The following is a 15,980-nucleotide window of genomic DNA, read 5'->3' on the forward strand; positions in this document are numbered from 1 at the left end:
TCTCCTATGCCGCGCTGAACTCTGCACTGATTTCTGTGCGGAATTCCGCACGGATTCCACACAGATTCTGTGCGGAAAAAAGCTGTCATTTCTGAGCGGATTTGTTCAGCGCAAATTCCTCGCACATATTTGTCAGTGGGAACGTACCCTATGGGGGAAATTTATCAATACCTGCCAAGAGGAAAAGTTGCTGAGTTGCCCATAGCAACCAATCTGACTGCTTCTTTCATTTTTGACAGGCCTCTTTATAAATGAAAGTGATCTGAATGGTTTCTATGGGAAACTCAGCAACTTTTTCTCTTGACAGGTTTTAAAGGGGTTCTCCGGTGCTTACACATCTTTTCCCCTATCCAAAGGATAGGGGATAAGATGCCCGATCGCGGGAGTCCCGACGCTGGGGACCCCCGGGATCATGGACGTGGCACCCCGTTTGTAATCAGTGTCCGGAGCGTGTTCGCTCCGGGACTGATTACAGGCGACCACCGGGCCGGCGGCGTGTGACGTCACGCTCCGTCCCTCAAGGCAAGCCTACGGGAGGGGGCGTGATACCTGTCACGCCCCGGCACATGACATCACGTGACGTCACACGCCGCCGGCGCGGTGGTCGCCTGTAATCAGTCCCGGAGCGAACACCCTCCGGGGACTGATTACATATGGGGTGCCGCACGCATGATCCCGGGGGTCCCCAGCGGCGGGGCTCCCGCGATCAGGCATCTTATCCCCTATCCTTTGGATAGGGGAAAAGATGTGTAAGCACCGGAGAACCCCTTTAAAGGAAAGCTGTCAGCTTTCTCCCCCCGCACTAACCAGCAGTACCGGCTGGTAGTGTGGGCAACACTGATCAGGCCGTAATCTTCTATTTTCGGTATATGCAAATAAGGTGCTAACTGGCACTCTGACGTCAGTGCTGCTGGCCGCAGCGCAATCCATTTCATCAATATTCCTCCCCTCCCTCTTCTCCCCACTCTGTAATGAAGACAGAGGGGAGGAATATTGATGAGCTGGGCGGCGCTGCGGCCAGTGGCACTGACGTCAGAGTGCCAGTTAACCCGTCTGGTGCCAGTTAGCACCTCATTTGCATATACCGATAATAGAAGATTACGGCAGAACGGCCGGGCGGATACAGGCACAGTAAGGATCAAACTGATCAGCGTCCCCCGCACTACCAGCCAGTACCAGGGGGGAGAAAGCTGACAGTTTTCCTTTAATAAATCTCCACCTATGGGGATATTGATCAAACCTGAGCAGAAGAAAAGTTGACTACTTGCAGATTGCTTCTTATATCCTTCAGAGGCATTTAAAAAAAAAAAAAAGTCATGATTGGTTGCTATGGGGAACTGGTACACTTCTCCTCTCCACACGTTTTAACCCCTTAAGGACCAAGGACGTACCGGTACGTCCTTGGTCCTGCTCTTCTGATATAACGCGGGGTTACACAGTAACCCCGCGTCATATCATGGCGGGCCCGGCGTCATAGTGAAGCCGGGACCCGCCTCTAATAGCGCGCAGCGCCGATCGCGATCACTGGTTTCGTTGAATCGTTGATCACTGGTTTCTTATGAGAAACCAGTGATCAACATAGAAGATCAGTGTGTGCAGTGTTATAGGTCCCTATGGGACCTATAACACTGCAAAAAAAAAGTAAAAAAAAAAAAAGTGAATAAAGATCATTTAACTCCTCCCCTATTAAAAGATTGAATCACCCCCCTTTTCCAATAAAAAAAAAAACACAGTGTAAATAAAAATAAACATATGTGGTATCACCGCGTGCGGAAATGTCCGAATTATAAAAATATATCATTAATTAAACCGCTCGGTCAATGGCGTGCGCGCAAAAAAAGTCCAAAATAGTGCATTTTTGGTCACTTTTTATATCATTTAAAAATGAATAAAAAGTGATCAATAAGTCCTATCAATGCAAAAATAGTACCGTTAAAAACTTCAGATCACGGCGCAAAAAATAAGCCCTCATACCGCCCCATACACGGAAAAATAAAAAAGTTATAGGGGTCAGAAGATGACAATTTTAAACGTATTAATTTTCCTGCATGTAGTTATGATTTTTTCCAGAAGTCCGACAAAATCAAACCTATATAAGTAGGGTATCATTTTAATCGTATGGACCTACAGAATACATATCAGGTGTCATTTTTACCGAAAAATGTACTACGTTGAAACGGAAGCCCCCAAAACTTACAAAACAGCGTTTTTTTTTTCAATTTTGTCGCACAATGATTTTTTTTCCCGCTTCACCATAGATTTTTGGGCAAAATGACTGACGTCATTACAAAGTAGAATTGGTGGCGCAAAAAAATAAGCCATCATATGGATTTTTAGGTGTAAATTTGAAAGAGTAATGATTTTTTAAAGGCAAGGAGCAAAAAACGAAAATGCAAAAACGGAAAAACCTCCGGTCCTTAAGGGGTTAATAAATCTCCCCCTATGCCCGTGTTCACATGGACCTGAAAAAATAAGTAAAACATTTTTATGTGTCCAGATATATAACACTCCATCCAGAACATACAAACCACGTCACATGACTACACATCCCCTCACAGGACAATTCCCATACAGGTACACAGACCACTGCAAAAAAAAAAACACGTCAGTCACGTGGGCGGAACGCGTCCTCGGAATCTACGGAAGACAACCATAGCAAACCAGCCGCGCGCTGGCCAGATAAGCGATCACGTGGTGGCCGTGACGTCATCAAGCTGCTTCCTGATAGGACCGGGCTGCTGTGCTGCGTAGAAATGGCTGCCACCTTGCTGCATGACAGCAGACAGAGTTACCGGCTACTTCTGCTGCAAGCTGGGCAACCTGCTCAGTGTCTTAAACGTCTGCTCCGTGCAAGAAGACTATGGAGGACGGCCAGCACCAGCTGCCAACATGCCAGGCAGACGGGGTACATGAGAACCTAATACAATGTGTTGCATGTCCAGTATTGAGGATTATTGAAAAATAAAGTAACACGTTACTTTTAACAATGATAAACATTGAATAGTTACTGTCATGTTCTTTGTTACCAGCCACTAATAATACCACATACTGGCTGGTGAATTGCCCTATATCCCAGTTATAAGGCGTGCCTCCAGCTGTTGCAAAACTACAACTTCCATCATGCCCGGACAGCTGTAGTAGTTTTGCAACAGCTGGAGGCACCCTGCTTGGGAAACTATGGGGGACATGTATCATTGCATTTAGACCATTTTTCACGTCTACAAATTTTGCGCAATTGCGCTTTTTTTTGCATAGAGCTGCGTTTTTTTTGGTGGACAGTTTTCTAAAGTTGTCACCAGTTTGGTCTACCGTACACCAACTAATCCAGTGGACTGGTATTTATCAATTGCGCAAAAAAAAAGTAGATGGGTTTTTTTGCGCAATTGCGCTTTTTTGCAAGAAAAGTAGTCTAAACCTAAGAGTGCTAGCAAGGACTCGTAGAAAATGGCGGACGGTGGAAGATGCAGGTGGGGGATGCAGGAGCCGTCTCTCAGCACTGCAGTACTACAACTACTCCCATCATGGGACAGAATCTGTCCCATAATGGGAGTAGTTGTAGTACCGGAGCGCTGAGAGACGCACATCCCCCGTATGCGGGACTCTATTGTGACTGTTAGGACTACTACTCCCATCATGGACAGACTCTGTCCATGATGGGAGTTGTAGTCCTGAGGCTGAAGGACAGATCGCAGCAGGTCATTCTCCAGAGACCCGCTGCGATCTGCATTTATTAACTTAAAAAGCCGGCGGTATATGCGGCTCCATTGCGCTGCCGCCGGCTCCTGTATACAGATGTCACGATTCATAATCCCCGCCCCCGGGAGAGGGGAGCTGTCTTCTGGTGGGGATTATGAATTGTGACAGGTCTATACAGGGGAGCGAGTGGAGCCGCTTCTACAGTACAGTATATAATTGTTATGTGTACTGTACCCCCCCCCCCCAGACTAATACTGACCCCTTCTATAGTGAGCGCTGGGACCGCTGTGTGATTGACAGGTCCCCAGCGCAAGTGTCCGGCCCCACTGACCTTTATATGTTATCTTTATGATACACACTGCCCGTCCTCCTCTTCATTCTTCTGATACCAGAGACGCGTGGCTTCTGCGTTCACTATAGTCAGAGCGCCCCCTGCCGTTGTCTGGCCCCAGCCCCGTGCAGTGTGGAGGCAGGGAGGGGGCGCTCTGTCTATAGACTATGATACAGAAGCCGCGCGTCTCCGGCATCAGAAGAATGAAGAGGAGGACGGGCAGTGTGTATCATAAAGATTTATAACATATAAAGGTCAGTGGGGCCGGACACTAGCGCTGGGGACCTGTCAATCACACAGCGGTCCCAGCGCTCACTATAGAAGGGGTCAGTATTAGTCTGGGGGGGGGGGGGTACAATACACATAACAATTATATACAGTACTGTAGAAGCGGCTCCACTCGCTCCCCTGTATAGACCTGTCACAATTCATAATCCCCACCAGAAGACAGGAGCTCTGATTGGTGTATAGTGGTGAATAGCTTTCCACCAATCAGAGCTCCCCTCTCCCGGTGGCGGGGATTATGAATCGTGACATCTGTATACAGGAGGAGGGGGGAGGGGAGTGCAGCGTTGCCGCTGGCTTTTTAAGTTAATAAATGCAGATCGCAGCGGGTCTCTGGAGAATGACCTGCTGCGATCTGTCCTTCAGCCCGAGGACTACAACTCCCATCATGGACAGAGTATGTCCATGATGGGAGTAGTTGTCCTAACAGTCACAATACAGTTTCGCAGCTGGGGGATGTGTAAGAGCCATCCCTCAGCACTGCGGTACTACAACTACTCCCATCATGGGACACATCATTTCCCATGATGGGAGTAGTAGTCCCATCAGGGTGACGGATCTCAGGGGTCTCACTCTTGAGACCCCTTGCAACTTCTCCGCCCCTGCCCCCTAGTGATGACATCATTAGGGGGCGGAGCTTCACAGTCCAGGGTGGTAAGTATGGCTCTGTTCTCATTATGCGTTTTGCATAATGGGAACAGAGCCTTTTTGGCAGTGTGTTCCCAAACAGGGAGACTCCAGCTGTTGTTTACCTACAGCCTCCATGATGGGAGTTGTAGTTTAGCAACAATTGGAGGCTCCCTCTTTAGGAACACACTGCATTATGTGCGCTCTACCCAGGGGAGAGCGCCAAAAATGTCATTTCAGATAAGTGAATGCAGAGGACTACCTGAGATTCGGTGGAGTGTGACGATGACTAGCATTTTTTTAATGTCAATAAAAGGGTTAACGAGGGCTGTGGGGGAGTGTTTTTTTAAATCCATTTTTTATTTCATGTGTTGTGTTTTTTATAATTGAAATTTCAGGCTTAGTAGTGGAAGCCGTCTTGTAGACGGAATCTATTACTAAGCTGGGCTTAGCGTTAGCCCCGAAAACAGCTAGCGCTAACCCCCAATTATTACCCCGGTACTAACCGCCACAGGGGTGCCGGGAAGAGCCGTTACCAACAGGCCCGGAGCATCAAAAATAGCGCTCCTTGGCCTAGGCGGTAACAGGCTGGGGTTATGTAGGCTGGGGAGGGCCAGTAACAATGGTCCTCGCCCATCCTGGTAATGTCAGGCTGTTGCTGATTGGTTGGTGTCTGATTGACACTGAAAATATGGGGAAGCCTATGTGTTGTTTTTTTTTGTAATAAAAAAAAAGTGTGTGGTTCCCCATATTTTCAGTGTCAGTCAGATACCAACCAATCAGCAACAGCCTGACGTTACCAGGGTGGGCAAGGACCAGTGTTACTGGCTCTCCCCAACCTAAATAACCCCAGCCAGGAGTGCTATTTTTGACACTCCAGGCCTGCTGGTACTGGCTCTTCCCGGCAACCCTGTGGCGGTGGGTAACGGGGTAATAATTGGGGGTTAGCGCTAGCTGTTTTTGTGGCTAACGCTAAGCCCGGCATTGAAAAAAAAAATGTATTTAAAAAAAAAAAACACTCCCCACACAGCCCTCATTAAACCTTTTATTGACATTAAAAAAAAGCTGGTCATCATCGCAATACACTGAATCAGACGTAGTCCTCCCCATTCACGTATCTGAAATGAAAAAAAAAAAGGTTAGGACATCATTTGCGATCTCACCTGGGGAGTGCGCCCATACTGCAGTGTGTAACAGGGAGCATCCAATTGTTCTTGTCTGCCTACTGTATCCTGTATATACAGTCATCTATAGATGGCTGTATATACAGGAGAGCGCACAAAGATTTAACTCAGAGCTGCAGTGTGGGTTAACTCTTTCCTTGCTGGGCTCCTGTATAGTATACATGGATACACTATGCCCCCTGTATACTATACAGTGGGCGGAGGTAAGTAGTGATGCTCTGCACCCTGTATATGTATATGCTATACATCACTCCTTACACTACGTGGAGCAGGCGCTCTGCATCCGACCCATGGAATAGTACCTGCAGTGAAAAAAATGCACACAGGGTACAAAAATGTTTGTTTCCGCACACCAGCAAAAATGCAAGAAAAAACACAAGGGGAGAGATTAATCAAAACCTATGTAGAGGAAGAGCGGTGCAGTTGCCCATAGCAACCTATCAGATTGCTCCTTTCATTTTTGTAAAGAAGCAATCTGATTGGTTGCCATGGGCAACTGCACTACTCTTCCTCTGTACAGTTTTTGATAAATCTCCCCCAAGAAAAATTACCAAAATGCAGGAAAAGCTGGGACCGTTTTTCAGGCGTTTTTGCTGGTGGACAAAAAAAAAGCCTCAGTGGAATCCTGAAAAACAATAGAACAAAAGCCCAGCGTCCAGGATACACCACTATTCCTGTGAGGTGTAGAACAGGTCTACAAATAGAACTTTGTGGAGATTTAGACCATTGCACGAAATTTATCATGGGGCTTGCACAAGTTTGATAAATTTGGAGAAATTGCTCCAAATTTAGACCAAACAAAATGATCTACAAAAAACGTCTACCAATAACAACATTGATACATCTCCCCATATGCTCTAGGTCAGTGTTTCCCAACCAGGGTACCACCAGGTGTTGCAAAACTACACCTCCCAGCGGGCATGCTGGGAGTTGTAGTTTTGCAACACCTGGAGGCACCCTGGTTGGGAAACACTGACCTAGATAGCTTTATATTATGCTCGTGTGAAACTGGCCTATGAAAACACCCTGATGATACCCGTATTGGCAAAACAAACACTATTAATAGGATATTTTCCTGTGAAATTCTGCTCAGACATTGACCCTGTTGAGGTGACGTGACTGCTCTAAGCCGCAGTAACTCTTTTGGTCAGTATAGATGTGTCACTGATGGATGCCATGGTTGTATTGTTATGGATTGACACCTTTTTTGCTCTATAGCTATAAAAAAAAAAAAAAAAAAAACTCTGTTAGGGCTCGTTCAGTCTGAGCATATTCTGCTGGGGGAGTTCCGCTATCTAAATGTCTGCTTGTAGCAGGCTCCCCCAGAATTGCCGAAGTGAATCCAGAGCAGCAGAATCCCCTTGCATTCCACCTGCTGAATATCCACAGTGTGAATGAGCCCTGGGGTGCTCCCCTGGAAAACTTTTATTTTTTATTTTTTTAACCCCTTAAAGGAGTAGTCCAGTGGTGACTCAGTGGTGAACAACTTATCCCCTATCCTAAGTATAGGGGATAAGTTGCAGATCGCGGGGGGTCCGACCGCTGGGGCCCCCTGCGATCTCCTGTGCGGAGCCCCGACAGCCCGCACGAAGCGGCGGCCGACACGCCCCCTCAATACAACTCTATGGCAGAGCCGAAGCGCTGCCTTCGGCAATCTCCGGCTCTGCCATAGAGATGTATTGAGGGGGCGTGTCGGCCACCGCTTCGTGCGGGGGTCGACACCCGCTATCTGGCCGGAGAGCCTGGCCCCCGTACAGAGAGATCGCAGAGGGCCCCAGTGGTCGGACCCCCGCGATCTCAAACTTATCCCCTATCCTTAGGATAGGGGATAAGTTTTTCACCACTGGACTACCCCTTTAAGGACACATGACGTACTGGAACGACATGTGTCCACTCCCGATCTATAACACGGCGTGGCCCCGCGTCATAGCGGGTCGGGCCCGGCCTCTAACCGGGACCCATAGCTAATAGCGCGCGGCATTGATCGCTGTGCTGTGCGCTATTAACCCTTTAGATGCGGCGTTCAAAGTTGAAACCGAAAGCATGCCGGCTAGCTCAGTGGGCTGTTCGGGATAGCCGCGGCGAAATCGCGGCATCCCGAACAGCTTACAGGACAGCCGGAGGGTCCCTACCTGCCTCCTCGCTGTTCGATCGCCGAATGACTGCTCAGTGCCTGAGATCCAGGCATGAGCAGTCAAGCGGCAGAATCATCGATCACTGGTTTCTTATGAGAAACCAGTGATCAATGATAAAGATCAGTGTGTGCAGTGTTATAGGTTCCTATGGGATAACAATGATCAGTATAAGAGATCAGTGTGTGCAGTGTTATAGGTCCCTATGGGAGCTATAACACTGCAAAAAAAAAAGTGAAAAAAAAAGTGAATAAACATCATTTAACCTCTTCCCTATTAAAAGTTTGAATCACCCCCCTTTTCTCATAAAAAAAAAAACACAGTAAATAAAAATAAACATATATGGTATCGCCGCGTGCGGAAATGTCCGAATTATAAAAATATATCGTTAATTAAACCGCACGGTCAATGGCGTGTGCGCAAAAAAATTCAAAAACCAAAATAGTGCATTTTTGGTCACTTTTTATATCATGAAAAAATCATATAAGTAAGATCAATAAGTCCTATCAATGCAAAGATGCTACCGTTAAAAACATTAGATCACGACGCAAAAAATGAGCCCTCATACCGCCCCATACACGGAAAAATAAATTTAGGGGTCAGAAGATGACAATTTTAAATGTATAAATTTTCCTGCATGAAGTTATGATTTTTTCCAGAAGTACGACAAAATCAAACCTATATGAGTAGGGTATCATTTTAACCGTATGGACCTACAGAATAAATATCAGGTGTCATTTTTACCGAAAAATTTACTACGTAGAAACGGAAGCCCCCAAAAGTTACAAAATGGCGTTTTTTTTTTCAATTTTGTCTCACAATGATTTTTTTTCCATTTCACCGTAGATTTTTGGGCACAATGACTGACGTCATTACAAAGTAGAATTGGTGGCGCAAAAATTAAGCCATAATATGGATTTTTAGGGGAAAAATTGAAAGTTATGATTTTTTAAAGGCAAGGAGCAAAAAACGAAAATGCAAAAACGGAAAAACCCTGGTCCTTAAGGGGTTAAATCAACTGGTGCCAGAAAGTTGAAACAGATTTGTAAATTACTTCTATTAAAAAATCTTAATCCTTCCTGTACTTATTAGCTGCTGAATACTACAGAGGAAATGTTTTTCTTTTTGGAACACAGAGTTCTCTGCTGACATCATGACCACAGTGCTCTCTGCTGACATCTCTGTCCATTTTAAGAACTGTCCAGAGTAGGAGAAAATCACCATAGCAAACATATGCTGCTCTGGACAGTTCCTAAAATGGACAGAGATGTCAGGAGAGCTCTGTGTTCCACAAAGGAAACCATTCCCTCTGTAGTATTCATCAGCTAATAAGTACTGGAAGGATTAAGATTTTTTAAGAGAAGTATTTTACAAATCTGTTTAACTTTCTGGCACCAGTTGATAATAAAAAAAATAAAAAAAGTTTTCCACGGTAGTACCCCTTTAAAAGGTGTTCCATTCATTAACCATTTATGGCCTTGTTCACGTGACGGAATTTTCAACCGGAATTTGGCAGAAAAATTCGGCTTTGGAAATTCTGTTGCCTTCAATGGGATTCAGGAAGACCATTGAAAAAGGGGACACAGTTCCCCGAAACGCGTCTGGTGTTAAGAACACCCTGCACATCATCTGAGACAATCTTTACCGCATTGCCGGTCCTCACCTACTCTCTCACCTGCTCCCCGTGCCGTCGGGGTAGAGAGGATACCTCCAGCGTTGCCATACGCTGCTACAACCGCTAGGCTTCACAGCGCTGCCACACGCTGCTTCCCAGCCATCATCTCCAACCCCCAGCACCGGGGTGCTACATTTCTCCCGTGCCGCCGGGACAGAGGGACGTGTATCCGGATCGCAAGCACAGCTGCGCTCACCTGACTGTGCACACTGTAGCCGATAAGAGGCACTAAGTGCCTGAAATGTATAGCGATTGCCCTCTTGCATTCAGTCCCTGTGCTGTCGGGGTAGAGGGGGGCATCGCCTGTATCTCTGCACCTAAAAACTTTTATAGTGGGCCCCAATCTGGGAGGCTCCAGAGCTACCGAAAATTGGCTTTATTGGATTATCAACTTTTTTGCTATGTACTTTCATCTGGCTCCTATAATATGACTTTACAGTATAACTAAACAGATACTGTTTGCACTGTCCCATTGCCTCACTTTCATTGTCTCATTGTCCAATTAGTGAAGTGCAATACCACTGTGTGTATTTTATATTTTTAGCATTTTATACCATTGTAACCATTTTATCTAGTGACCTCACATCATTTTTCCAAATACCGTATTTATCGGCGTATAACACGCACTTTTTAGGCTAAAATTTTTAGCCTAAAGTCTGTGTGCGTGTTATACGCCGATACACCCCCAGGAAAGGCAGGGGGAGAGAGGCCGTCGCTGCCCGCTTCTCTCCCCCTGCCTTTCCTGGGGTCTAGAGCGCTGCTGTCGGCCCTTTTCACCCCCTGGTTATCGGCGCCGCTGCCCGTTCTGTCCCCTTGACTATCGGTGCCGGCGCCGATAGCCAGGGAGAGAGAAGCGGCGCCGACAGCCAGGGGGAGAGAAGGGGCAGCGGCACCCATTGCCGGCGCCGCTGCCCCGTTGCCTCCCCCCATCCCCGGTGGCATAGTTACCTGAGTCCGGTCCGCGCTGCTCCAGGCCTCCGTCGTGCGTCCCCGGCGTCATTGCTATGCGCTGAACGGCGCGGCGCATGACGTCAGAGCGCCGCGCCGTGCATAGCAACGACGCTGGGGACGCACGACGGAGGCCTGGAGCAGCGCGGACCGGACTCAGGTAATTATGCCACCGGGGATGGGGGGAGGCAACGGGGCAGCGGCGCCGGCAATGGGTGCCGCTGCCCCTTCTCTCCCCCTGGCTGTCGGCGCCGCTTCTCTCTCCCTGGCTATTGGCGCCGGCACCGATAGTCAAGGGGACAGAACGGGCAGCGGCGCCGATAACCAGGGGGTGAAAAGGGCCGACAGCAGCGCTCTAGACCCCAGGAAAGGCAGGGGGAGAGAAGCGGGCAGCGACGGCCTCTCTCCCCCTGCCTTTCCTGGGGGTGTATCGGGGTATACACGCGCACACACGCACCCTCATTTTATCATGGATATTTGGGTAAAAAACTTTTTTTACCCAAATATCCTTGGTAAAATGAGGGTGCGTGTTATAGGCCGGTGCGTGGTATACCCCGATAAATACGGTAAATGTTATCTTTTTATGCTATTTTAGACACGTTTTCTTTTTTCTCTCTCTCTTTCTTCTAATTTTTGACCTTATGTCTTTTACTCTTACCTAGCCTAGCAGGACTGCATCCCCTTTTTACACTATTAGTACTCTTTCTTGGCACATGGGTATGTGCAACGCAGTATCCTCGGTATAGGTTTTCTCTTTTTACGTTGAGCTCCCACATTTTTTTAATAACTTATTAAATAACTTATAAAATTACTTTAAAAAAAACAAAAAACACTATACTGACCTGTTTTCTGCTTCAATGCAGTTTTTTCGGTTCACCCTGCTGCTTCTGGATAATGTGTTCTAACTGCTCTGCTGATAATGTTCTGAAAACACTGCACTGACCGGTGAGACCACTCATTGACTGCAGTGTGTTTGGAAAGTTATTAGCTAAAAAGGGGCTAAGCCATGCCCCCCGAAATTATTGGTGGGAAATTCCCTCAGCCGAAAGGGCCATTTTCAGATGATGATTTTCAGCAGCCGAAATTTCGGTGCATTCCTAATAAACGCCAGACCTTTTCCCCTGGGGGCAAAATAAGATATCATTATCGACATCATGTCGATATTTGCTATAGGACCCCCCTTTCTTCTATGTAAGCCATCGCTGCTTGCATTATACTTTTCAAAGGCTAATTGTGGAGAACCAAACACATGCCATTGTATTACCAAACCTCTGTGCTCTCTCTGTATTATCCTGGATTTTGTATAGCCTGTGCTACCGGAGCCTGATTGTCGTTGACGTCTATACGCCCAACTAGCAGACAGCTATTTCTATTTTCGGTTGGTACCCCGTATATGCAGGCAGAGGGTTTGCTGCAGACTTTTCCCAGCATAACAGAATAGTGAACTAAAATATTATTTGATGAAACTGTTCTGACCAGGGGACCAAGAGCTGTGTTTAGTTGCTATGTAACTAGATGCCTCATCCAATCCTGCTTCAGTTCCCATCCTTCAGCACAGCATCCAACGCATTTTCCACTTGTGACCAGTTTGTAAATTAGCGGTGTTCAGTGCATGCATGACAGGCCTGCCTTGGTTGACAGGTCACGCATGACAAACATTTGATATGTCAGGCGGCCAGCACTGTGCGTATCACAGTGATCAGCATGTCCGCAGCCTTCACTGCCTGTATTCACTCTGCTTATATCCAACCTACGGGCCTAAGCCCGGGGTAAAAAAAACTCTTAACTCCCACCCCTTAAAACTTCACTTTTATTAAACTTTATTAAAAAAATTGGTAGTAAAACCAAGCTATAGATGTTGGTGATATATGTATTTAGAGCCTACTGGCTTTCAGTACCGGTGGAGCTGCAGTATCAGTACAGTACAGTACCAAACATCAGTACAGTACCAAACATCCTAACCAATGTTAAAACCAATATGCGTGCCCCCTTCTACATGTTTTGTGGCATCTGCAACGTCATCAGGAGGGAATGGGCCGTCCTACACGTGGCTGGTGAGGAGATCAATTTATAATGTTGACCCCATCCACATCAGAGAACTTCCCCTCGTTGTTGCCAATCAGTGACTATGTAGCATTACTCTCACCATTCTGACATATTATCATTCATGAGACAATTCTCCGCACCCTGATCACTTGCGGATTGGTGCCTCCCTGATATAATTACCTTGTTTCCTTACCGTGGCTTGGTCTATCCGGCGCCTGCGCCTATTGTAATCCTCATGTCCAGATGCGCCTGTACTGCCTCTCGTAAGTCCTCTTGAACTGCTGCGCAGGTGCTCTTCATGTTGCTTGCTTGCGCCTCCGCCGTATCTCTTCCCCGGGACTTAGAATCTGTGTGAGCTGGTCCACCATCAATAGTATTAATCCTCTTTGTTGCATCATTCCCCTTCAGCTCAATCACTTATGGGCTTTGAAGTGGGAACAATTACTTAACATATCCGAATGTGATCACTATGATATTCAACTATGATCAGTTATAAATTTAGTGTTGTGTATATATACTTAATTCTTTGTCAGTTATGTTTGGTAAAAGAATGACAAATAAGTGATTACTGAATGTGTCTCATAGTATTCACATAGTGATTAATATAGAGTCTGATAAGGCACAGATAGGTTATTATTTATAAGGTCCTCAATCACGTCATATTATTCCATCCATGGACAGCGATGAATAGCCCCATTGGGTGTAGATGAACATTGGATACAATCCTTACTCACTACGTACTGTCCTGTCAAGGGAGACAGTGGTAGGTATTGGGGCCAGTTATGTACTGGTAAATCTTAGGTGAAGTATTTGTTCTATTCACACTATACCATCAGCAAGTTGGTAAGTGCCTTATATCCAGTAATAAATAATGTATCACCACTACAGTAATACACTGGTGACACTGAGTTGACTCTAATCCCAAATGGGTAAAGGTAAGTATTTAATGAGAACATTCTACATCTACAATATCTACCCTAGATGTCAATCCTAAATGTCACTAAATACAGACATTCTACGGTAATGTTCCACACTGTATCCAAACAATAGTACATGCAGGGTCCAACAAGGCACAGGTAAGTGTTAGGTAAAATCCTCATCACTTCATTGTCCCATCAATGGACAGCCATAGGTATGAGGCCCAGATAGTTACAGATAACAATAGGTAAGGTCCTTACTCCCTACGCAATATCCCCTCAAGAGACAGGGGTGGGTATTTGAGCCAATAAGAGACAGGTGAATACTAGATAAGGTACTTATTTGATTCTCACTCTCCCATCGGAAGGTTAGTAAGTGCAACTTCTCCAATAATGAATTATGCATTTCCACTATGGTGGTCTGCTGGGGACACTATATCCATACCATGGTGAATTTAGATCTCAACTGGGCACAGGTAAGTATTAGGTGAGAACACTCTACCTCAACAGGAGGATGATAAATGGCACTTATTTAATTATAGGAGACCCACTCACAAAAAGTCCTCACTATGTACCCTATAATGTGGCACAAAATTATATAAATTTGGGGTACTGTGTCGAATCTAACAAGTCCATATGGAGAGTGGTAACGTATATCTAAAGGGAAGCATTAGGGGTCAATATTCTAACCGTTGTTATTAATTTCCAAAGATCATATCTTATTTATGATATAACGATGACAAAGTTAATCGATTTATTAGTTATTATCTCTATTATTCACTTATAAGGAAAAAACGCCCCTTATGTATCCACCAGCATTTTTCTCCTCACCATTCTCTTGTTTCACACCAATCAATTTCATCTGAAATATATCAACCGTGAAAAGCCTTTATTAATACCTCCAGGTGCTAGACTTTTCAGTCAGTATAACAACCTGGTTTCCTCTTTTAAGAGAATCTTATCTATGTCACCCTTTCTTGGACCCAACTTCATTTTATTAAGGCCCCAAAATTTTAAATCCTTCATACGACCACCATGCTTGGTATGAATGTGTCTAGAGATTGCCGTATCTGCTTGAGTTCGTATATTACTTAGGTGTTGCGATATTTGGCGTCTAAATTCTTGGCTAGTCTTACCCACATAAATTTTGGGGCAATTGCAACATGCTATGTATATGATGTTTTTCGTAGTACAATTAATGAATTCTCTAATTTCATATAATCGTAAGTCCACTGGGTTGGTAAATCTCTTGATACGTGGTAGATGTGGACAAAAGCTACAGTGGCCACAAGGGTAGGAACCCACTGTTTTATTCTGTAGCCATGTGCTGGTCTTGCATCAGATGGCTATGTACTAGTATGTTTCTCAAATTTGGTCCTTGACAAAATGTAACTTGAGGTCTCTCATCCACTACCGTTTTGAGTTCCGAACCCCTTGAGAGAATGTGCCAACAAATACTCATATTCTCGTCTGTATGTCCATCAAATGTTCCTATACATCTAATCCTTGTTTGTTGTTGTAATAACCGGCTTTCAACAGATGTTAGTTGTCCCCTAACACTGGCTCGAGCCCTATGGAATGCTTTCTTTTAGATGTTTAGTGGGATACCCCCTTTGTTTGAATCTATTAAATAATTGGCTACTTTCTTCCGCGCAGTTGCGTTTCGCTCTCAAGTACTGTCCAACCGATATACTTTTCTTTAAATTTGTATTCAAGCTTTAGACATTTTATCCTCTATACAAAGGCTAGGAGATAAAATGTCTGATCGCAGGGGCCCGCCGCTGGGGCCCTCACCATCTTCCTGCAGCACCCGCCTTATGTGCGGAGCTGTGTCTCCAGGCTCAGAAACCGGAAGTTTCTGGGACAGGTGACGTGGAGTCACGCCCCCTCCATTCAGGTCTATGGGAGGGGGTGTAACTGTCGTTCGCCCCCTCCCAAAGACATAAAGGGAGGGGGCGTGACGTGATGTCACAAGTGGGGGCATGGCGTTACGTCACGTCTCCAGTCCCGGAAACTTCCGGTTTCCGAGCCTGGAGATGCAGTTCCGCACATGATGTGGGTGCTGCAAGGAGCAGCGATGGCCCCCCCCCCCCCCCCCCCCCGTGATCAGGATAAAATGTCTAAAGCCGGAATACCCCT

At 45.9% G+C, this 15,980-nt stretch overlaps 1 protein-coding gene across 2 annotated transcripts in view; it reads left to right on the plus strand.

The window, feature by feature from the left end:
• The first annotated feature begins 2,694 nt into the window (after positions 1–2,694).
• GATB (glutamyl-tRNA amidotransferase subunit B) overlaps positions 2,695–15,980 on the plus strand; it is a 143,352-nt gene continuing 130,066 nt past the window's right edge. The window contains exon 1 of one of the 2 annotated variants that reach the window (XM_056562790.1): positions 2,695–2,905. In XM_056562790.1, the coding sequence (XP_056418765.1) occupies positions 2,754–2,905 (152 nt within the window). In that variant the 5' untranslated portion in view covers positions 2,695–2,753. The remainder of the gene's footprint in view (positions 2,906–15,980) is intronic. The other variant, XM_056562799.1, reaches the window with a different exon arrangement.

The sequence above is a fragment of the Hyla sarda genome, chromosome 1, assembly GCF_029499605.1.
Source record: "Hyla sarda isolate aHylSar1 chromosome 1, aHylSar1.hap1, whole genome shotgun sequence".
In the NCBI taxonomy this organism is placed as follows: domain Eukaryota; kingdom Metazoa; phylum Chordata; class Amphibia; order Anura; family Hylidae; genus Hyla; species Hyla sarda.